The sequence below is a fragment of the Neltuma alba genome, unplaced genomic scaffold (assembly GCF_004799145.2).
Source record: "Neltuma alba isolate B1F8T4 unplaced genomic scaffold, ASM479914v2 tig00007130_pilon, whole genome shotgun sequence".
Classification (NCBI taxonomy): Eukaryota; Viridiplantae; Streptophyta; class Magnoliopsida; order Fabales; family Fabaceae; genus Neltuma; species Neltuma alba.
Genome location: NW_021634681.1, coordinates 54,652 through 78,752, shown reverse-complemented (window position 1 = coordinate 78,752; position 24,101 = coordinate 54,652). Strand labels below are relative to the sequence as shown.

The 24,101-nt window shown below is 32.6% G+C and overlaps 3 protein-coding genes across 3 annotated transcripts; 2 read left to right on the top strand and 1 right to left on the bottom strand.

Moving 5' to 3' along the window:
* The first annotated feature begins 6,960 nt into the window (after nt 1-6,960).
* LOC114751847 (probable esterase KAI2) lies at nt 6,961-9,984 on the top strand. The gene is made up of 2 exons (XM_028940536.1): nt 6,961-7,415; nt 9,218-9,984. Exons 1-2 carry the CDS (start codon nt 7,048-7,050, stop codon nt 9,666-9,668), a joined length of 819 nt encoding a protein of 272 aa, XP_028796369.1. The 5' UTR covers nt 6,961-7,047; the 3' UTR covers nt 9,669-9,984.
* A 3,710-nt stretch (nt 9,985-13,694) lies between these two features.
* Nucleotides 13,695-16,464, top strand: LOC114751846 (probable esterase KAI2). Its single transcript, XM_028940535.1, has 2 exons — nt 13,695-14,158; nt 15,932-16,464. The coding sequence occupies exons 1-2, from the start codon at nt 13,791-13,793 to the stop codon at nt 16,380-16,382; spliced, it is 819 nt and encodes a 272-aa protein (XP_028796368.1). The 5' UTR covers nt 13,695-13,790; the 3' UTR covers nt 16,383-16,464.
* A 6,615-nt stretch (nt 16,465-23,079) lies between these two features.
* LOC114751835 (uncharacterized) lies at nt 23,080-23,544 on the bottom strand. Its single transcript, XM_028940519.1, has one exon. It carries the CDS (start codon nt 23,542-23,544, stop codon nt 23,080-23,082), a length of 465 nt encoding a protein of 154 aa, XP_028796352.1.
* Between the last annotated feature and the right edge of the window lie 557 nt (nt 23,545-24,101).

Below are 24,101 nucleotides of genomic sequence, written 5' to 3'. Positions count from 1 at the left end.
AATCTTCTTTAATATAAAATTATTTATAAATCTATTATCCACACCCAATACAATAAACAAAGTTATCTAGAAAATTGTCATCTCCTGTTTACCGTGAAATATCTTTTTCTACGGCGTACTGAGAATACCTTACATTTTACAGACGACAAACAACAATAAAAGCCAACGGAATTAAGAATAAGTTTCTTAAATAAAACTTTAAAGTGTTATAATATATTTTATTTCGTCTATAAGATTTATTGATTTGAATAATGTGAAAAAAAAAACATACTTCTAAAAACTATGTAAGGCTTAAGTCGTTAAAAGAGGGAAAATTAAAAAAAGTTGAGAAAGGAAAGTAAGAAATAGTGAGTGTGTGTCCTAAAACAGGAAGTTTTCGTCCTTGATTTTCGGCGAGGAACCCTCGACCCATAGTAGAAAATTGGAGCACATTCCATATACTGAGCAGTGCTCATTCTAATTCAAATAATTTAGAATCGATTTTGGATAATTTAAACTGAATTTAGAATTTTCATATATTTTAATTAATTTTTTATCTTAATAGATATATAATTTAAAATAAATATAATTTTATAACAAACATATCTTTAAAAAATGAATTTATCATTGAAAAATTGTGCATTAAAAAGTTTAAATCTGAACAATTCATACCAAAATTTGGGTGGTTTAGATTGCATTATGATAATGAGTACCAAATTGTATTCACTACTCATCACTATCATACAATCTAGACCATCTAAAATCTAATATTAAAATTTTAATATATGATGTTAAATGGTAAATTTATATTTTTAAAGATATGTTAGTTATAAGATTATATTTATTTTAAATTTTGCATCTCTTAAAATAAAAAAAATCAAAATATAAAAAAAAACTTAAATTCAATCTGGATCATCCAAAATCAATCTAGATGGTCCAAAGTACAATGAGCCATGGAGCATGGAATGTGCTCCCAGGAGGCCAGGACAAGGTTCCTCTTATGTTGATGGCACACATTAAAAATTTTTCATTCTAATATGCATTATTAATAATGATTTTTTTTACAAACAATACTCAATGATTACAAATAACTAATTTAATTATTTTTTTAACATTAACAAATTAGTTATAAAATATACTATTTATGGTAGTATTCTTTCTAATTTATAAAATTATATCCTACCATAAATATTATACTCCTCCGGTCCTTCATATAGGACCCAATTCTTGAGTTGGTTTTGGTCCTAAATATAAGACCTATTTATCATATTTATCAATTTTCTCTAAATTACCCCTATAGATACTCCTCAACCATAATCAAATAGAAGAGGGAGAGGAGGTATTAAAAAATATGATTATGGTATTTTAGGAAAAATGTGTCACTTTTCTTATAATTAACTAACTTACCTAACTTCCTTAATCTAATCAAATTAATTAAATGGGTCTTATATTAAGGATCGGAGGAGTATTTTATATTAATATTGATATATATTGAAAGCACAGCAAAACAACTGCGACGTCGGTGAACTTGAAGAGGAATTGTTGAACCGTCATTCGCAAAGGTTATCCATGGCTGACCCATCGATGACGTCGTTCTCTCAATATATTTCCCACGAAAAAACCCATCTATGTGCGTCTTTTTTTTTTTTTTGTTCAGCATGAACGTGATAATTCTGTAGTGTTGCCACCTCGTATTTAAATTTATTCCCCATATTTTCGTTCTGTTGCTGTGTCTACTCCGTGAATGCAGATAGAGATATAACTTATATTTTGACGCTTCTAATTTTAGAAGACATTAATGTTTGAATATATATACCATTCTACAATTTTATTTAGCATATATTAAATGCAGGACAACTTGTTCCCTTGTTCAAAGTCAATCAGTGATACATGAAACTAATATAAAACTTCATTTCATTTTATTTTACAAATTTATAATTTTTTTTGGTTTAAGTAGAATTTATAACTATTTTTCTAACAACTAATTTGTTTAATTTATTTAGTTCAATTTTTTTAATTTATATAAATTAATTATTTAGTTCTTATTTATAATTAGAATCAAATAAAATATTATTTATTTTGAAAGTGACAAATACTTAAATTATATAATCCTTTGATCCTATATATAAACAACAACTAATTAAACAAGACACGTAGATCAAAATATTGACTAAAATTAATTAAAGACAATAAATATATAAGATATGTGTAAATGTTTTTCTAAATATGTTCATTATTTATGAAGATGTTAAGTGAAGACATAATAAAAATAAAAAAAGAGACCTACAGACCAAATGACAGTCTCAGGTAGACACATAATTAATTAAGAGTAAAAACAAAAAAAAATTATATTAGATAAACCCAAAGTAAGTATTGCTTACATGTGGGAACTTACCCTTTTTTTTTTTTTGCAACCATATATAGAACTTATCCGAGAAAATATTGCTTTTATATAAGATCATCAAAAGGAGCATATAATAAATGTCCGATCATTGGGGCGTATGAGATTAAATAATCATTCTTAAATTAAATTAAAAACTTGTAACGCTCAAAAAATACCTTATCACAGCAGGAGAAGGATTGTTTCGAAGCTTCCAAACGTGATTAGTGATTACATATAAGGCCAAAAAAAAAACAGAGAGAGAGAGAAGGGAACTGATGATAACTTGCTTTGACAATTCAACAAAAAATATAAACACGCAATACATGGGCCCACAACATGGCTCACATGATTCACCGCTTTTAAACAACACGTCGTCACGTGTCCATTCGGCCCCCACAATATGCAAAGTTCTCTCTTTTGCATGCAACTAGTTCAGCACCGGCACCCGAGCAATGCGCAGGTATGAATTTATCACGCGCATGAATTTATCATCCGTTTAGGTTTTCTCTGTGTTATCTTTGGTCCTATCTCACTTTTTTTGCACTATGATCCTTCTTCTACGGTGTCGTGGGGTCTCTTCTTTGGGTAGTGGGATCTTTATTTGTGATTTGGTTTTTTTTTTCCACCAGTCACTGTGAATTTGATTGCCTCTTCAAGGGCTATAAATATGATTGCGATCTGTGAGTCATTTTTTTCAAACTCAAAAGACCAAGGCATGCGAGTTGCAAGGTGGCAGAACCAAGAAGCCTCTCTCCCATCCCTTTTCCTCTGGCACAGTATGCTCCAATACTAGATTTTCAAACACGCTTTGAAAATGATTTGGAGCTTATTCCACTTTTTGGTGGCACTCGCTATCACCATATTGGTAGACTGGCTTTATTTTTAGTAAGAATGGGTACATACCTGAATAGTACATGAACTAAGTTTTTGTGTGGACCCAAAAAATTCTCCAAGTCCAACTCCAACCTGCAACTACAAGCTAACAAATTTTAGACCTCAACTTGCTCTTATTCAGAACCACAGAACTCATTGAACCGTTCAAATCTCTAAGATGTTCAATTGTGGAAGCAAATAAACTGATAGCTATCCATACAGGGCTAGAAGTTGGTAAATGGGTTTTTACAATACCGTTATCTACTTTGACTCTGATTCTTTTTTTTTTTCAATATTACAAAGGCAAGCTCGGAGCTTGAGATAGTTCAAGGATAGTTAACTACTCGTACAAGTCCACTAGCTATTTCGGGAATATTACCTATTTCAGCTTCTACATATCTTGTAGAAAGACCAGGAATATCCTGTAGTACCAAAAATTCCTGTTGTATCAAATGGGCCACCCTAGCAAGCTTACCAGCACATTCTACATTTTCTCTAAAGGAGTGTATGATCTCTAAATCGCAATTAGTCAAAATGAGGTCTCTCAGTCTTTGCATATTTTCCCTTAACAGGTGTGACTGATCACAATCCATAAACAACAGTTGAATAGCCTCCAGAGAATCAATGTACAGTTTGATCTTTTTGTATCCTAGCTCCAAACTCAAAAGACCAGGGCATGCAAGTTGCAAGGTGGCAGAACCAAGAAGCCTCTCTCCCATCCCTTTCCTCTGGCACAGTATGCTCCAATACTAGATTTTCAAACACGCTTTGAAAATGATTTGGAGCTTATTCCACTTTTTTGTGGCACTCGCTATCACCATATTGGTAGAATGGCTTTATTTTTAGTAAGAATGGGTACATACCTGAATAGTATATGAACTAAGTTTTTGTGTGGACCCAAAAAATTCTCCAAGTCCAACTCCAACCTGCAACTACAAGCTAACAAATTTTAGACCTCAACTTGCTCTTATTCAAAACCACAGAACTCATTAAATCGTTCAAATCTCTAAGATGTTCAATTGTGGAAGCAAATAAACTGATAGCTATCCATACAGGGCTAGAAGTTGGTAAATGGGTTTTTACAATACCGTTATCTACTCTGACTCTGATTCTTTTTTTTTTTTAAATATTACAAAGGCAAGCTTGGAGTTTGAGATAGTTCAAGGATAGTTAACTACCCGTACAAGTCCACTAGCTATTTCGGGCATATTACCTATTTCAGCTTCTACATATCTTGTAGAAAGACCAGGAATATCCTGTAGTACTAAAAATTCCTGTTGTATCATATGGGCCCCCTAGCAAGCTTATTACATTTTCTCTAAAGGAGTGTATGATCTCTAAATCGTAGTTAGTGAAAATGAGGTCTCTCAGTCTCTGAATATTTTCCCTTAACAGGTGTGACTGATCACAATCCATAAACAACAATGGAATGGCCTCCAGAGAATTAGTGTACAGTTTGATCTTTTTGTATCCTAGCTGTTGACAAAGTCTTAGACTTGACTCAATAGTGTGAATTTCAGCTATAGTTGATGGAATGAAGCCTAACTTTTGTTGAAAACCACACTTCCACTATCCGTTCTCATCAATGATGAAACCTCCGCAAGCTGCCTTACCTTGTCCTCTCTTTGATCCATTTACATCCACTCGAACATAACCTATTGGTGGCAAAACTTGTTGTGTTTCTTTCTAATCTTGAAATTGGAAGATTTTGTGATGATATTTATCTTCAGCTACCCCTTCCATGAGATGGAATAGGATCTTGTGCATTAGGTCTCTAGGTTGATCTATACTCTCCCCGAATGCTTTCTTGCATCTATTTTTGCAAATGACCCAACAAATGGTTCCAAAGATTCTGTTCCATAGCCATCTTGTAAATTTCCTGCCTCCTGGGTTGTTCTTCATGTTCCACTGCAGCCACACCTGTAAATTTCCAGAGAAAAAAACAGAATAATAAAGAGGGTTAATGATAAGTAACCACACTCTTTTTGCTGCCTTACGGTCTCTCAAAGTATGAAGTGTATTTTCCTCCCAATCACACTCAAAGGGACATTCATTGTTTTCATTGGGACGCTCATCACTTACTCTATTTTTTAAATATCTAAGCAAATATTATTATTATTATAATTAAAAAAACACTGATGCAATATTATTATTTCTAAAGTTGCCGGTTATATTTTAGACAGTTATATTTTTCAAGTTGGAATATTATTTGACTGGTGATAATATATATAATGCTTTTTTACAAATTAAATATTGTAGATATTTCAGTTATAAAAATCTAAAATCCAAAACCATTCTATTAACTAAGAAATGACAAAATGGGCCATTTCTCATCTATAAAATAATGCTCACACATATTTTTCTATTTAAAATTATTGAAAAAGCAACCAATAAAGAAAAACAAGCAGGTATGAGAGAGAAATTAAATATCTTTTTAAATTGTTAAAACTGTCTAGTTAAAAAGATAATAGGTTAATAGGATTGGGAAGTTATATTATTTTTGTATTATTTAATTTAAAATTTAAAATATTTATTAACACTAAAATTAATGTAAATTTCACATTTAAGTTATATTTGCCATGATTTTCAGAATCAAGGAAGTTATTTCATGCAATTCAAATGAGAATAAACAATAAATATTTTTGGAATAAATAACTCTTGTTAACTTTAAATTTAAGATATTTTTTAAGATAACTTTTAATTCTAAAATGTAAATAACAACTCAACTAAAATAATTTAAATAGAAATAATGTGAGATAAGTGGCAAATTCATTATGAGAGATAACTGTCAATTTTATCAAGATAGGGTGAGGAACACATAGACAGGGGAGGTGTGCATAAAATTTCAATTTTTACAAAAATAAAAAAATAAAACCTATTTATTTGCATCATGGTGAGATCACTTGGCAATCTCTCATTAAATCCTTCTTTATACCCTACTTTTATATAGTAACTAGTATAGCGCCCATGCAATTCACGGGCGTGACTTAGTACCTCTTTGTATAGTATAAAAAATTGAATCACTATATTTAAATATATAATAAAAAACTGTCATGATTATATAAATCCCAATATCCTCATAACCAATTTAAAAACTGCCAATTATCGAAATATATTTAAAAAATTGCCACGATCATATAATAAAAAATTGCAATGATCATATAAATCACGATCGGATAAATATACCCCACTATCCTCATAACTAATTTATTTTAGGAAATTGCTGATAAAGATATAATAAAATCAAAATATATTTAAAAAACTGCCACGATTATATAAATTACAATCGGATAAATATACCCCAATATCCTTATAACCAATTTATCTTAGGAAATTGTTGATAAAGATATAATAAAAAACTGCCCCATGTTTCTGGATTTTGTGACTATAACCCTTCCTATAATTTATCAATTTATAAATCAGATCATATAAAATAATTTGAAAAAAGAACTTCTCGGTTTATTAGTTTAAACTAAACACGATTCCCAACTCGAATAGAAACATGGGCAGAAAATGGTTTTAAAAAATAGTTCAAAAAAGTGGGATTTTTTGTTAAAAAAAATATTTATCTACCCATAGACGATGCCACGTGTCATGCTGTCAACTACTCCTCTCTTGTATAGATATTGGTAACTCAGAAATTCGTCCACACATACTTTTATATGCACCCCCCGTCCACCGAATGTCCGAATCCCCCCCAACAGAAACTGAAACACAAAGCAAAAGCCCAGAAAAGAAGAACAACAACAAAAGATGATGCAAACCCTATTATAACACATAAACTCCAAATTAAACTCATCGGATCGATCGATATGGGGATGGTGGAAGAAGCTCATAACGTGAGGGTGATCGGAAAAGGATCTAAGACGGTGGTTCTGGCTCATGGATTTGGGACGGACCAGTCGGTGTGGAAGCATCTGGTACCTCATCTGGTTGAGGATTATCGTGTGGTTCTGTATGATAATATTGGAGCTGGTACGACCAATCCTGAATATTACGACTTTGAACGATATTCCTCCGTCCAAGGCTTCGCCTACGACCTTATCGCCATCTTTGAAGAGCTTCAACTTCAAGACTGTATCTTCGTTGGTCACTCTCTTTCTTCCATGGTCGGCCTCCTTACTTCCATCTCTCACCCTCATCTCTTCTCTAAGCTCATCTTAGTCTCCGCTACTCCAAGGTATACGTTTCCATCTTTTTTTTTTTTTTGGTTTTTCCAGTTTAATTATTTCCTGAAAATGTTCGTTCCTTTGGGTGTCCAAGGAAGAAGAGTTAATTAGTTAGGTATAATAATGAGAAGGCGGCTGTCCCCACCAATTAAAGATACACTTTCATGCTATTACTGTTTAGTTCTTGTCATGCCCTTGCTTGATATGATGATTTAATTGCCCAAAGGGAATTGGACAAATATTGAGTTAATGGGCAGGCAGTTAGATGATGATTCAAATTTGATAACCTGGCTAATATCATTAATCTCGTGTTAAACTTAAGTGTCTTTCAATTAGTTGTTGTTAGGTTTTGGGTTAAGTTCCAGGGAAACTATATTTGTAAGGTTGAAATAATGTTAGTAAATGTAAAGAAAGAAAACTAGTTGTGTGAAGAATAACATTCACATGTTGAGGTATGGGATGAGGAGAATCCGATTCAACATAGAAAGATGATCGCACTGGGGCCAGAAGGGAGCAAATGAATAAAGTTAAAGTGAGATGTGGTTGATGAATGACGTGCATATCCTGATCATCAAACACACCGTCCCTTTATTTGTTTTTTAGATTATTCTATATATGTTAAACCCTAGATGCAAAATGATATAGGTAGTAACAATAATGTAATAAATATTTTACTACCTCATGTCCTTAACATAAGAGCTGATTTCATATTCAATTTAATTCTAAATATAAAATCCCAATTTACTTTGTTTTCAATATTTATATATTTTTCCCTCAAGTAATTTCTATAGTAATAGTTGCATATGTTAAGAAGTTAGTATTAATAAGTAGTTCAAGCATATATGATTAATAAAGATATTTTAGAAAAACTAATACTCCTCCGGTCCTTAATATAAGACCCATTACTAATGTGATTAGATTAAGAAAGTTAGTAAGTTATTATAAAAAAAGTGACAAATTTTTCCTAAAACACTATAATTATCTTTCTTAATACCTTCTCTCACTCTTCTACTTGATTATAGTTGAGGGGTATCCATAGGGGTAATTTAGAAAAAATTGATAAATATGAGAAATAAGTCTTATATTTAGGACCAAAACTAACTTAAGAATTGGATCCTATATTAAGGACCGGAAGAGTATCTATTTATTATAAATGACTAATTTAACTAACTTTCTTAATCTCTCCAAATTAGTCAACTAGGTCAAGGACCGGAGATCCTATTAATTAAAATTAACTTATAAAAGAGCTCATCTTCTACTAGCTCGTTGGAATTTTTTTTGTCTTAAAATTATCCATCGTTATTTAAATATTCATTAAGAAGCATGAATTAATTTTTCTACTTGTGGAAAGAGGAGAAGGAATTTGTTTCTATACTTAGGTTTACATTTTGTACCCTATGTCGCTTTATTCTGATACAAAATAGTGAGGTGGTGATCTGGGTGGTTATTTTTATTCTTTACACTTTTTTCACGAATCTAAATTCTGGTTCAATAGCAAATCGAATATATATTGTACCAAAAAAATATTAAGTATATTTTTTTTAATAAAAATATCAATCATTTTATATAGAATCTAATTATGAGAAGAAGCATAAAAAACATTTGGAAAGTGGAAAAATTTAGGGAGCAGGGGAGGAGAAGTAGACACCGTACCCAAATTCAAATTTATGTCTAAATGCATGTCCTAATATGCAATAAAAATTATATATAATAATATATAAAAAGAAAAGATTCCTTATTTATTTTCTCATTCCTCTATCCGACTGTTATCATGTATAATTGCCCAGAGCAAAAGTTGAAAACGTGCGTGCAGGCTTCTGAACGATGCGGACTATTACGGAGGGTTCCATCAAGAAGATCTGAGCCAACTGTTCGAAGGGATGCAATCTAACTACAAAGCATGGTGCGCGGGGTTTGCTCCCATGGCGGTCGGCGGCGATCTGGACTCCGTCGCCGTCCAGGAATTCGGCCGAACCCTCTTCAACATGAGGCCCGACATAGCCCTCAGCTTGACTCAGACCATCTTCCAGTTCGACATGAGGCACATTCTCGGCCTCGTCACCGTCCCCTGCCACATCATTCAGAGCTCCAGGGACCACTCCGTCCCTCTCGTCGTCTCCGAATACCTCCAACAACATATCGGCGCTAAGTCCATCGTCGAGATCACCCCCACCGAAGGTCACTTGCCGCAGTTGAGCTCGCCGGACATCCTTGTCCCCGTTTTGCTCCGCCACATCCGTGACGATATTGCCGACCCAAAATGATTATCGATATCGCTCACTGCTTCTAGGTACATCGTCGACGTTTTGGTTCCCAAAATGCAAAACAAGAGAAAAAAAAACTACATCATCTAAGCACTCAAACATGGTCAAGAAAAATACAGTATGTTAAAAAACTTTGAACTCCAATTCACTAGACTAAAAGTTTATATCAGATCTTAAGGATCTTAAAATCTTATAGTAACTTTTAATATTTGAAATAATTTCCCCTAGTGATCAGCTTAGTTCTTTTTTTCCCCCACTTTTGAACTTCTTCATGTTCTTTTTTGTAACATACTTATTGCGTTTTGTATGAAAGAATCCATAATACTACCTCCGATCTTTAATATAAGATCATGTTTGACTTTTATTTTGATCATAAATATAAGATCCCAATCCACTTTGTCTTTCATATTTATACATTTTTTTTCAAAGTAGCCCTTCTAATAATGAAAGTTTTAGTCAATACACTTGATTAGTAAGGATATTTTAGAAAAAACAACACCTATTTAGGACAAATAACTAACTCAACTTACTTTCTTAATCTCTTCAAATTAATCAATTAGCTCTTATAATTATGACCGGAGGTAGTAATAAAATTGCCAATCGAAAAGACGACCTGTGTTGCCCAAAGTTGAAGTTGGAGGAGTCTTCGATTAGTTTTGAAGTTGAAGAGAATTAATCCGCCATAAATGTTTCTAATTATTAAGAAGTGAAGTAGATTAAGGTTCGGTAATAATAGGGTAGATTATTGCTGCTTGGCTATCAGACTTTTTTTAATATCTGCCTTGAGCCAGTGCAGCATTACAAATGTTTATGAGCATTAATATCATTAGACTCTTTTTAACTGGAAAATAACCACATAGTTCACAGTTAATATACAATATGATTTTTCTAAATTTTTCATGTTATATTCATTGATAAAATGGTAACCTATATGTATTTGTGTGTGTGTAAAATAAATTTTAAAAAAATCTTGCTATTTATAAACTATGAAAAGAAATAATTAAAATTTAGGAAAATATGATTATATAAAAAATAATCATAACTGCTTATAGTGTGAAGAAAATACCCATGGGCCTTACGCTCTATCCCCTCACAAAAAGAAAAAAGAAGGAAAGAAGATATATCATGAGTCATATAATATAACAGTATTAGCCATCATATGTGGAATAAATTTAAGTAATTCCACCACTGGTTTTTAATATAAGAATTAGTTTTTATTTTTAATTTGGTTCTAAATATAAAATTCTAATTGACTTTATCTTTTATATTTATCTATTTTTTTCCATAATAGTCTTTTGTAGTAGCTGCGTATGTTAAAGGTCTTATTAAATAGTAGTTTTAGCTAAGACACATAATTAGGAAGGATATTCTAGGAACGACAATACATATTTATTACAAATAACTAATTTAATTAATTTTTTTAATATCTCCGAATTAGTTAACTAAGTCTTATATTAAGGATATAATCTTCTTTAATATAAAATTATTTATAAATCTATTATCCACACCCAATACAATAAACAAAGTTATCTAGAAAATTGTCATCTCCTTTACCGTGAAATATCGTTTTCTACTGCATACTGAGAATACATTATATTTTACAGACGACAAACAACAATAAAAGCCAACGGAATTAAGAATAAGTTTCTTAAATAAAACTTTAAAGTGTTATAATATATTTTATTTCGTCTATAAAATTTATTGATTCGAATAATGTGAAAAATAAACATAGTTTTAAAAATTATGTAAGGCTTAAGTCGTTAAAAGAGGGAAAATTAAAAAAAAAATTGAGAAAGGAAAGTAAGAAATAGTGAGTGTGTCCTAAAACAGGAAGTTTTCGTCCTTGATTTTCGGCGAAGAACCCTCGGCCCATGGTAGAAAATCGGAGCACATTTCATACTCAGCAGTGCTCACTCTAATTTAGATAATTTAGAATTGATTTTGGATGATTTAAATTGAATTAAAATTTTTCATATATTTTGTTTTAATAGATATATAATTTAAAATAAATACAATTTTATAACAAGCATATCTTTAAAAAATAAATTTATCATCGAAAAATTGTACATTAAAAAATTTAAATCTGAACAATTCATAGTAAAATTTAGGTGATTTAGATCGCATTACGGTGATGAGTACCAAATTATATTCACTACTCATAACTATTATACAATCTAAACCATTTAAAATCTAATATTAAAATTTTTAATATATAAAATTTTTACTGGTAAATTTATATTTTTAAAGATATGTTAGTTATAAATTATATTTATTTTACATTTTGCATCTCTTAAAATTAAAAAAATCAAAATATAAAAAAAACTTAAATTCAATTTGGACCATCTAAAATCAATCTAGATGGTCCAAATTGCAATGAGTCATGCAGCATGGAATGCGCCCCCAGGACAAGGTTCCCCGCATGTTGATGGCACACATTAAAAATTTTTCATTCTAATACGCATTATTAATAATGATTTTTTTTACAAACAATACTTAATGATTATAAATAACTAATTTAATTAATTGTTTTAATATTAGCAAATTAGTTATAAAATATAATATTTATGGTAGTATTCTTTCTAATTTATAAAATTAAATCCTACCATAAATATTATATTTTATATTAATATTGATATATATTGAAAGCACAGCAAAACAATTGCGACGGCGGTGAACTTGAAGAGGAATTGTTGAACCGTCCTTCACAAGGGTTATCCATGGCTGACCATCCATGGCGTCGTTCTCTTAATATATTTCTCACGAAAAAACCCATCTATATACGTCTTTTTTTTTTTTTGTTCAGCATAAACATGATAATTCTGTAGTGTTGCCACCTCGTATTTAAATTTATTCCCCATATTTTCGTTCTGTTGCTGTGTCTACTCTGTGAATGCAGATAGAGATGTAACCTCAATTTTGACGCTTCTAATTTTGGAAGACATTAATGTTTGATTATATATACCATTCTACAATTTTATTTAGCATATATTAAATGCACGACAACTTGTTCCCTCGTTCGAAGTTAATCAGTGATACGTCAAACTAATATAAAACTTCATTTCATTTTATTTTGCAAATTTATAATTTTTTTTTGTTTAAGTAGAATTTGTAACTATTTTTTCAAACAACTAATTTGTTTAATTTCTTTAGGTCAATTTTTTTAATTTATATAAATTAATTATTTAATTCTTATTTATAATCAGAATCAAATAAAATATTATTTATTTTGAAAGCGACAAATACGTAAATTATATAATCCTCTAATCCTATATATAAACAACAACTAATTAAACAAAACACGTAGATTAAAATATTGATTAAAATTAATTAAAGACAATAAATGTATAAGATATGTGTAATTTTTTTTCTCTAAATATGTCATTATTTATGAAGATGTTAAGTGGAGACATAATAAGCATAAAAAAAGAGATGAAAAAGACATATAATTAAGTAAGAGTAAAAACAAAAAAAATCATTAAGACAAGATTGTTATTAGATAAACCCAAAGCAAGTATTGCTTACATGTGGGAACTCATCTTTTTTGTTTTTGTTTTTTTGCAACCATATATAGAACTTATCCGAGAAAATATTGCTTTTATATAAGATCATCAAAGGGAGCATATAATAAATGCCCGATCATTGGGGCATATGAGATTAAATAATCATTCTTAAATTAAATAAAAAACATATAACACTCAAAAAATGCCTTATCACAGTATGAGAAGGATTGTTTCGAAGCTTCCAATTGTGATAAGTGATGATAACTTGCTCTGACGATTCAACAAACAATATAAAAAAGATATCCGAAGAGCCAAACACATGAGACATGGGCTCACAACAAGGCTCACATAATTCACCGCTTTTAAACGACACGTCGTTACGTGTCCATTCGCCCCCCGCAATGTGCAAATTAAAGTTCTCTCTTCTGCATGCAATATTGGTAACTCAGAAATTCGTCCACACATACTTTTATATATACCTACCGTCCACCGAATCCCCCCCCGCAAGCAAGAATTGAAACACAAATCAAAAGCCCAGAAAAGAAGTAGAAGAACAACAAAAGATTATGCAAACCCTATTATAACACATAAACTCCGAATTAAACTCATCAGATCGATCGATATGGGGATAGTGGAAGAAGCTCATAACTTGAGGATGATCGGAAAAGGATCTAAGACGGTGGTTCTGGCTCATGGATTTGGGACGGACCAGTCGGTGTGGAAGCATCTGGTACCTCATCTGGTTGAGGATTATCGTGTGGTTCTGTATGATAATCTGGGAGCTGGTACGACCAATCCTGAATATTACGACTTTGAAAGATACTCCTCCGTCCAAGGCTTCGCCTACGACCTTATCGCCATCTTTGAAGAGCTTCAACTTCAAGACTGTATCTTCGTTGGTCACTCTCTTTCTTCCATGGTCGGCCTCCTTACTTCCATCTCTCACCCTCATCTCTTCTCTAAGCTCATCTTAGTCTCCGCTTCTCCAAGGTATACCGTTTCCATCTTCTTCTTCTTCTTTTTTAGGTTTTTCTAGTTTAATTATTTCCTGAAAATGTTCGTTCATTTGGGCGTCCAAGGAAGAAGAGTTAATTAGTTAGGTATAATAATGAGAAGGCGGCCGTCCCCACCGATTAAAGATACACATTCATGCTATTACTGTTTAGTTCTTGTCATGCCCTTGCTTGATATGATGATTTAATTGCTCAAGGGGAATTGGACATATATTGAGTTAATGGGCAGGCAGTTAGATGATGATTCAAATTCGATTACCTGGCTAATATCATTAATCTAGTGTTAAACTTTAAGTGTCTTTCAATTAGTTGTTGTTAGGTTTTGGGTTAAGTTCAAGGAAAATTTGTAAGGTTGAAATAATGTTAGTAAATGTAAAGAAAGAAAACTAGTTGTGTGAAGAATAACATTCATGTTGAGGTATGGGGCGAGGAGAATCCGATTCAACATAGAAAGCTGATCGCACTGGGGCCAGAAGGGAGCAAATGAATAAAGTTAAAGTGAGATGTGGTTGATGAATGACGTGCATATCCTGATCATCAAACACACTGTCCCATTATTTGTTTTCTAGATTATTCTATATATGTTAAACCCTAGATGCAAAATGATATAAGTAGTAACAATAATGTAATAAACATTTTACTACGTCATGTCCTTAATATAAGAGCTGATTTTATATCAATTTGATCCTAAATATAAGATTCTAATATACTTTGTTTCTAATATTTATATATTTTGCCCTCAAGTAATCTCTTTAGTAATTATTGTATATGTTAAGGAGTTACTATTAATAAATAGTTCAGGCATATATGATTAATAGGATATTTTAAGAAAGTTAATATTTATTTATTATAAATAACTAACTTAACTAACTTTTTTAATCTCTTCAAATGAATCAACTAAGTCAAAGATCGGAGATACTATTAATTAAAATTAACTCATAAAAGAGCTCATCTTCTACTAGCTCGTTGGAATTTTGTTGTTTTAAAATTATCCATCGTTATTTAAATATTTATTAAGAAGCATGAATTAATTTTTCTAATTATGGAGAGAGGAGGAGGAATTTGTTTCTATCCTCAGTTTTACATTTTGTACCCTATGTCACTTTATTCTGATACAAAATGGTGAGGTGGTGATGTGGGTAGCTATTTTCATTCTTTACACTTTTTTCATGACTTTAAATTCTGGTTCAATAGCAAATTGAATATATATTGTACCAAAAAAATATTAAGTATATTTTGTTCATAAAAATATCACTCATTTTATACGGAATCTAATTATCAGAAGCATAAAAAACATTTGGAAAGTGGAAAAAAATTTAGGGAGCAAAGGAGGAGGAGTAGACACCCCAGGATGCGATAAAAATTATATATGATAGTCCTCCGGTTCTTAATATAAGACCTAATTGTTGAGTTTGTTTTAGTTCTAAATATAGACCCATTTCTTATATTTATCAGTTTTCTCTAAATTACCCTTATGGACACTCCATCAACCATAATCAAAGTGGAAAGGAAGAGGTATTAAAAAATATGATTATGGTGTTTAGGAAAAATGTGTCACATTTATTATAATTAACTAACTTATCTAACTTTCTTAATCTAATCAAAGTAGCTAAATGAGTCTTATATTAAAGAGTGGAGGAGTAATATATAAAAAGAAAAGATTCCTTATTTATTTTCTCATTCCTCTATCCGACTGGCGACTGTTATCATGTATAATTGCTCAGAGCAAAAGTTGAAAACGTGCGCGCAGGTTTCTGAACGATGATGACTATTACGGAGGGTTCCATCAAGAAGATCTGAGCCAACTGTTCGAAGGGATGCAATCTAACTACAAAGCATGGTGCGCGGGGTTTGCTCCGATGGTGGTCGGCGGCGATCTGGACTCCGTCGCCGTCCAGGAATTCGGCCGAACCCTCTTCAACATGAGGCCCGACATAGCCCTCAGCTTGGCTCAGACCATCTTCCAGTTCGACATGAGGCACATTCTCGGCCTCGTCACCGTCCCCTGCCACATCATTCAGAGCTCCAGGGACCTCGCCGTCCCTCTCGTCGTCTCCGAATACCTCCAACAACATATCGGCGCTAAGTCCATCGTCGAGATCACCCCCACCGAAGGTCACTTGCCGCAGTTGAGCTCGCCGGACATCCTTGTCCCCGTCTTGCTCCGCCACATCCGTGACGATATTGCCGACGCAAAATGATTATCGATATCGCTCACTGCTCCTGGGTACGTCGTCGACGTTTTGGTTCTCAAAATGCAAAACAAGAGAAAAAACTAGATCATCTAAGCACTCAGACATGGTTAAGAAAAATACAGTATCTTAAAAACCTTTGAACTCCAATTCACTAGACTAAAAGTTTATATCAGATCTTAAGGATCTTAAAATCTTATAGTAACTTTTAATATTTGAAATAATTTCCCCTAGTCAGCTTAGTTCTTTTTTCCCCCACTTTTGAACTTCTTCATCATCTTCATGTTCTTTTTTGTAACATACTTATTGTGTTTTGTATGAAAGAGTCCATAATAATAAAATTGCCAATCGAAAAGACGACTTGTGTTGCCCAAAGTTGAAGTTGGAGGAGTCTTCGATTAGTTTTGAAGTTGAAGAGAATTAATCTGTCATAAGCGCTTCTAATTATTAAGAAGTGAAGTAGATTAAGGTTTAGAAATAATGGGGTAGATTATTGCTGCTTGCCTATCAGACTTTTTTTAATATCTGCCTTGAGCCAGTGCAGCATTACAAATGTTCATGAGCATTAATATCATTAGACTCTTTTTAACTGGAAAATAACCACATGGTTCGCAGTTAATATACAATATGATTTTTCTAAATTTTTCATGTTATATTCATTGATAAAATGGTAACCTATATGTATTTGTGTGTGTGTAAAATAAAATTTAAAAAAATCTTGCTATTTATAAACTATGAAAAGAAATAACCATGGCATGATGAAACTAAGCAATGTATTATCTCTTCGGTTCGATGTGTTTATTATTTGTTTTGTCTATTTTATAATTAGGGAAAACTAATATGCCAATCCTTATACTTTCTTTCCATTTTTAATCAAATCCTTCAACTTTTTTTTCTTTTTATGAACTCCTTCTTGTTTCCGCTGTTTAAGCTGTCCATCCCTAAAGGTTAAAACTGTTATAACACTGTTTGAGTGAATCCACGTAGGACATGATTGGAGTCTTTTTTACTAGATACCAAATTCTCAAGTTAAAGGCGCAACTTGCAGTCGTGTTATTATTTGGAGATTAAGCAAATACCCTGGCTAGATAGTAATGGTAACACTACTGCCTAGTAGAAAGGCTCCTACTCATATTTATGTTTGAGCAAACTAGATAGCATCTTTTCCTCCTTTTTATGCATTAAACATGAAATCTAAGATAATTTAATTCATTATATATAATGCTGTATTAAATTTATCGAAGGAGACAGGGAGTGATAGAAGGGCTATGAATCATTAGCGCAGGCAAGAGACACAAGACATGCTATTACTATTAAGCTTTTTAATCCTATTTCTTATATGTCAACACATGTACTAAGTAGCTACCATATTATTTTGTTGACCTCTGTTTTTTGGACCTAAAATAGAGGAAAACATAGTAGCAGTCTACTTTTACTTGTTTCTATTATAAATGAACAGAGAGAGCCTTGTTCACAACCACAAAGACATTATTTGGCTTGAAAACTTCTTCTTGAAGGTTTTATGCATCGACATCAATAAAGCCATGAGAATAATCATCGCCCAACTCTCCTTCATCACTAATTCACTATCTTCAAATACCTTAATATCACCTGGCTCAGCTTCATCTACATCGTGCATAGGTTTTAATATATACCCAAAATATAACCAGTAAACTACAAATAATTCCTAATGAACAAAGCTCAGAAACTCAACGAATAGAAGCAATTTTCTCTCACCTGATTGTTAGATTCAGAGACTATGAATAGTGCTATTTTGAAAGCTTGTTACTATTTTGTTTACTCCAAAGACAAAACTCTTGCATCAAAGCTCATCCTCAACACTCATCTCTTCTGCTTTTTTTTGGAATGAAATAAAGACGCCAACAAATATGGCTTCACTCCAAGTCAATCTGGCCACATCTGATCCAACTAGAAGCCATGTCAATTTCTTTCATTGATGCTCTAACTTGGTCTGACAGATTTTAGATGGAAGGACTAACGCCTTTAACATTTAAAACAATAAGGATTCAATAAAATGAAAAAAAAAAAGTATAAGGACCTAATTAAAAACTGAGGAAAAGAATAAGGACCGGCATATTAATTCTCCCTTGTAATTATAATGTCTACTTTTATTAAATGTTTCTTTTGTGGATGCATATTCAAAATGGGTTACTCCCTGATTTTCAACCCGGTGTTGATACCGTTAGTTTGACCCCAAAAAAAAAACAATAACGACACGCTTTGAATTTTTTTTTCTTTTTGAAAAAGCATTCACTCAAATGGAAACTTTGAGTTGCTTATTTCTTCTATATTCCAAATCAATCACAATGACAATGAGAAATGACCAAGAGAACTATAATCATGTTTATGTAAGAAAACAAAGATAAAGCTAGTATTTCAAACATATCAGCGTATCATACTAGGCAATTGAGCAGACAGGGAACTACAGTTATATATAAGTAAGTCATAAACAGAATAATAGTTAAATTTACATTTGTCGTGCAGCATTGTGATTAGGGTAATAGACATATGTTTTAAACAGAAGCATCTTTATATGGTTGACCAATCAACGAGATAGTGACCATGACCAGTGAGCTACCAGAAGTCCAAAATGGAGGAACAAAGAGATAGTGACCAACAATGGAGGAACAGAGAGAAGTCAAAAACAAAAATTTATCAAACAGTGAGCTACCAGGCACCAGCGATAGCGACCTTTGCTTCAATCTTCAACAGATTGAGGGATGCCACTAGTCCACTATGAGGAGCTGCCAAGAAGGAGAACTCGAAGTCAAAGTCGAAGTCTCAAACTCGAAGATGGCAAGACGTAGTACAAACGATCACTGGAGCTCCAATGTCAAAGATGAAGGTGCAGCAACCCAGCGTCATAGGCTCGCAGATGATCACTGGTTCATTGGAGCTCCAATATCGCACATGAAGATGCAAAGTCACGGCCTCACTCTCGCAGACGAGTCAATTATAGTTCACAAATTGCTAGAGCTCGAAGCAAACTGGGCAACTGGCTAGAAGTTGAATCGCAGAAATGCAAACATAGAGCGAAGACGGCAAAGCGGCAAAGTGACACTGAGAGAGCAGTTCAATCAAAAGAGTGGAACTGGAACTGAAAAGAAATGGATAATGAAAGCTTGAAAGGCAGCAGAAGCTAGGTCTAAAGAATAAAAATATATTTTTTTTAAAAAATAAAACTTAAATGGGCGAGTATGGGTAGCCCGAAGCCTTGCCCATAGCCCGTCCCGTTTAATGGGCTGCCCCGCCCATTTAAGTCAGCCTGTTTATTATCTTCTATTTGGGCTAATTGGGCAGGCTTTAAGAGGCAAAAAATTATTGGGTTATGGGCTATTTGCTCACCCCTACACATGACTAAAAACGCAGCTAGAGGTTTACCCAATAAAAAACGTGGCTAGAATAACTTTACCCCATTTTAGTATGAGGAAAATAGTTATTAAAAAAAAGAGGGAAGAAATTAGAGAAATGGTAGTTTAAAATTTTAATAAAGAGAATGTGCAAGATAAATTACTCATTTTATTATTTGTTTATCTTGTACATTCTCTTTATTAAAATTTTAATTATTCATTTAATATTATTCTTTTATCTTACACATTCTTTTCATTAAAATTTTAAAATCTTACTTTTTTATTTTTTAAAATAAACTTATTAAAAAAAATTTCTCCCCTTCCTTCCATTTCCCCCCTTTACCAAAGGAGTTTTAAAGAAACCTAAGTCAGGTGTGGTCGTTTGTGTGCCGCGAGGGAAGAGGAAAAGTCAGAAACCAACCATACTTCCATTGAGAGGAAACAACTCATTCCAGCCAAGGGAGTGTTTGGCATTACACAAAAGTGTTTCTAAAAAGCATATTTTCACAAATCAAGACAAACTCTTTTACATATTTATTTTGTATATCGTAAAATTACTTTTAAAATTATAATTTGGTTTTCATCGAAATACCCCTTAACTCAAAGAAGAGACTATCCGAAGATTTCAAACTCATGTCATAACACTTGAATATGTATCATTCAAAATCATGTTTCATAGCACATGTTATATGATAGTTAAATTTAGAAACAAATTTTTATTTTTGCCCGCCAAAAGAAACAAATATTGTTACACAGTTCTAAAATTGCTAAATTTAAATATACATGTCTGCCTATGCACATGCATATTCTTAAGAAGAATAAAAATCGTCGTAACAACAGAATCATCCGCTCCAAAATACCCACCAGAATACATTGTGTTCAACAATGAATAGAAAACAAAAGGCACGAAGATGATCCCTTTTTCCGGGGGGTGGGGGGAGTATAATCAAACACTCAAGATTTTTTTCCAAGAAAATCCTACATATAGTAATTGTAACGTTATGAATTATCTCAATATAAATTTGAAGTCCTATAATTTTCTAAAATAGTTATTATATTCAGATATGGTCAATGATTCAAATTAGAGGACTTCCAGGATATGAGGAAGCCTTTTTCCCTTTCAACATGAGACATACTTCCATAAATAGGTGGCTATAACATACTCTTATAGACATTTAACCAATGGATCGTAACTTGATCTTCAGAAGCTCACTCAGCCATAATGTCATTTAGACAATCAACACTTGCATCCAAGGATGAATTATTAAACTTATCGATTTTTTTTTGTAAAAACTCATCACAGTTATTTTTATGATAAGACAATTAATTACAACTATGAAATATATTATGGGGTATATGAAAGCAGGGACAATTCAGACAGTTTTGTGTTATTATTATCATGTTCCATAACCAACACATGACATTAAATATTTTTGGAATTTTAAAATCACTTGAATAAATTATATCCAAAAACTTTATTTAATAAGCTGCTTCATGATGTCAGCAATACAAAATAAAATGGTTATTTTTTTTTCATTAGAAAAATAGGAATTTCTTTTATGTGTGTGTTTTCATGAGATTTGAATGTTTTGGCCGCTATCTATACCGCCCAAGCGACTTAATTGAACCAAAAGTATTTCTTACAGTCAACCCCAATTTCCAATTTTATAGTTGATAGGCATAAAGTATCCTTTTTCCCCCCTTTTTGCCAACGGGATAGGCATAAAGTATCATGTGACATAAAATAACAACATTCAGGGAAATCTAAAGATAAGAAAGCCAAGAACTAAGATGTCTGACAAAATTAACAGTAACATTAGATACACAATTCTTCCATTCAGAAAATTCAATTTACGACGAGTCAAAACATTTACCAAATGGAATCAAAAACCCATCTTAACTACCAGGTTTGGGATTGAACCATACGATAGAAACCATCTTAACTCTTCCCTAGAGTGGTCTCTGAAAATCACTCCACCAGCTTTGATCTTCTTGGTCTTCAAGGGGGTATTTGGAAGCACCCAAAAGTGCTTTTTGGAAGATTTTTTTGTAAAACGAGGCAAATTCATCTACATATTTACTTCGTATTCTGGGGCACCTATCCTTGCTTATCATTAGGCCTACACATGGGATGGGACAGGACCGGGACAACCCTGTCCTGTGTCCCCTCTAGGTTAATTGGTCATGTGTCTTGTGTCTCGTCCCGTCCCGTCCTGCATCAAGAAGGCACTATGATAGAGCTTCAAATTGGGCTACACCAATGGGTTTATGGTTACAATGCCCTGGCCCAACACCTTTATTTCCTGCTAGTACCCAATGGGAATAAATTGGGCTGAACTAAATCTATTGGGCCTATGAATTTTTTTTTTCAAATCCATCCCTCCAAACACTTCAAACACATGAATCACATTTCAAGAGAAGGTGGGGAATTGGGAAAATACACAAACCACCTGATTAACCAACCTGAAAAAAAAAAAGACGTTTTTCATATTTGTCTTTTTATTTTTTTTCCAATAAATAGTGAAACTGTGACAAAGTTCCAACCCCTTTAGTAGTGATATCTGAAGCAAATTTACAGCTTCAAAACACATAATAACAAGTTAACAACCACCTGAAGCAAATTAAATAAAACTCAATCTAACTAATATCCATGAAGGCTACAACAATCATTTAAATATAGAAGAAGTTCAAGCATTAATCAAAGACAGAGGCTGAAATAATTTTAACACAATTTGTTTAGTTGTCCAGCATCCATTCCAGCCAAATCAAAATACATAGATAGGCTCATATGCTTAAACTTAAAGTCTTAAACAACAACACAAAGTCACAGAGATAGAAATCCAACTCAATAGTCAACATGAACACAAAGATAGAAATACAACAACACAAATTCAGAAGCCTAGCAAATCAGCAATAATCAACATTTGGTCATCCACTATTTCTTTGGCTCTTGCTCTTGTTCAATCAAATTTGATGCTACTTCTTCATCTGCAAAGAAAGAAAAGAACAGGAAAAAAATAATTATTTTTAAGAATCAAATAAATTTGATGTTATAAAATAAATAATATGATCATAATTCATTTACCATGTATCACATTATCAGTGTCATTAAAGTCATCAGTGTCAAGTCCTTTTAGCTTGGAAGTAGATGGAGATAGCCAATTTTGTGCACAAATAAGCTCCTCAACCATCTTAGGGGATAATGAGCTTCTAAAATCATCAATAACACGACCTCCTATGCTCAATGTTGATTCTGAAGACACATTGGAGATAGGCATCGCCAACACATCACTAGCAATCAATGAAAGGACTCTATACTTGCTAGCATTGACTCTCTACCAACCCAGAATATCAAATGTAGGATCACGAGCTTCAACTAACTCACCTTGAAGATACTTCTCCACCTCAGCATACTTATCTGTTTGAAGCTCAATCTTAGTTTGTGCAAGGAACCTTTCTATTGCAGTGAAAGCGTGATCTCCATCCATATCCAAGGATTCTATATTATTCAAGTCTATGATACTGCTAGAAGCCACTTGTGATTGAGTTTCAGTCCGAATTTCAGCCTGAGATATGCTAAGCACAATTGAATAATGGTTATATAGGCGATACAAGACATCTAAAACTTTTTTTGTTATGTCTTCACGATGTGCAGGATCATTATACATATCCTTAAAAGCAAATTTTAAAAATTTCATCTTATGCCTCGGATCAAGAACCGCTTCTATCACCAACAAAGGATTAAAGTTGTCAAACTTCCCCCAATACTTGTTATACTTGATCTGCATACTCTTAGCCATGGAAAACAACAAAGAACTTTGATTATTTGCCCTTCTATTCAAAATGGCAACCACATTAACTATTTGTTGGAAGGCTATATTTGATGTCACATAAAGTGATCCTGAAAATTTCAGAGTGACATTATAGAACACCTTCAAAAATGCAACAAACTACCTAGCCACTTGAAAATCTGCTACATTAGGAGGACCAACTAAGCTCTTTTCTAAAAATGATTTTTTGTACTCTACATCAGTTTGCTCCATCCTATCAAACACGCTACCAAATTTAATGGTATTCTGCAACATTATATAAGTTGAATTCCACCTACTTGGACTATCCATGCTCAAGAGATTTTTTGAATCAATTTTCATTTTTTCCACAAGCTCCTTGAATTTTCGAAACCTTGATGGAGAAGTTCTTACATATTTAATGGCATTTCAAATGGCATCAATAGAGTAATGCATGTCCTTCACACCATCAGAAACAATCAAATTTAATATATGCGCACAGCACTGTATGTGCATGAACTCCCCATCACAAACTAGACCATTCCAATGTTTGAAAACTGCCTTCAAGG

What these genes read in the sequence shown, in the direction of transcription:
- LOC114751835 (XM_028940519.1), bottom strand. Translation starts at nt 23,544, where the DNA reads ATGGCTAAGAGTATGCAGATCAAGTATAACAAGTATTGGGGGAAGTTT.
- LOC114751846 (XM_028940535.1), top strand. Translation starts at nt 13,791, where the DNA reads ATGGGGATAGTGGAAGAAGCTCATAACTTGAGGATGATCGGAAAAGGA. An exon ending in TTAGTCTCCGCTTCTCCAAG is followed by an intron (nt 14,159 to 15,931) that starts GTATACCGTTTC and finishes ACGTGCGCGCAG; the next exon opens with GTTTCTGAACGATGATGACT.
- LOC114751847 (XM_028940536.1), top strand. Translation starts at nt 7,048, where the DNA reads ATGGGGATGGTGGAAGAAGCTCATAACGTGAGGGTGATCGGAAAAGGA. An exon ending in TTAGTCTCCGCTACTCCAAG is followed by an intron (nt 7,416 to 9,217) that starts GTATACGTTTCC and finishes ACGTGCGTGCAG; the next exon opens with GCTTCTGAACGATGCGGACT.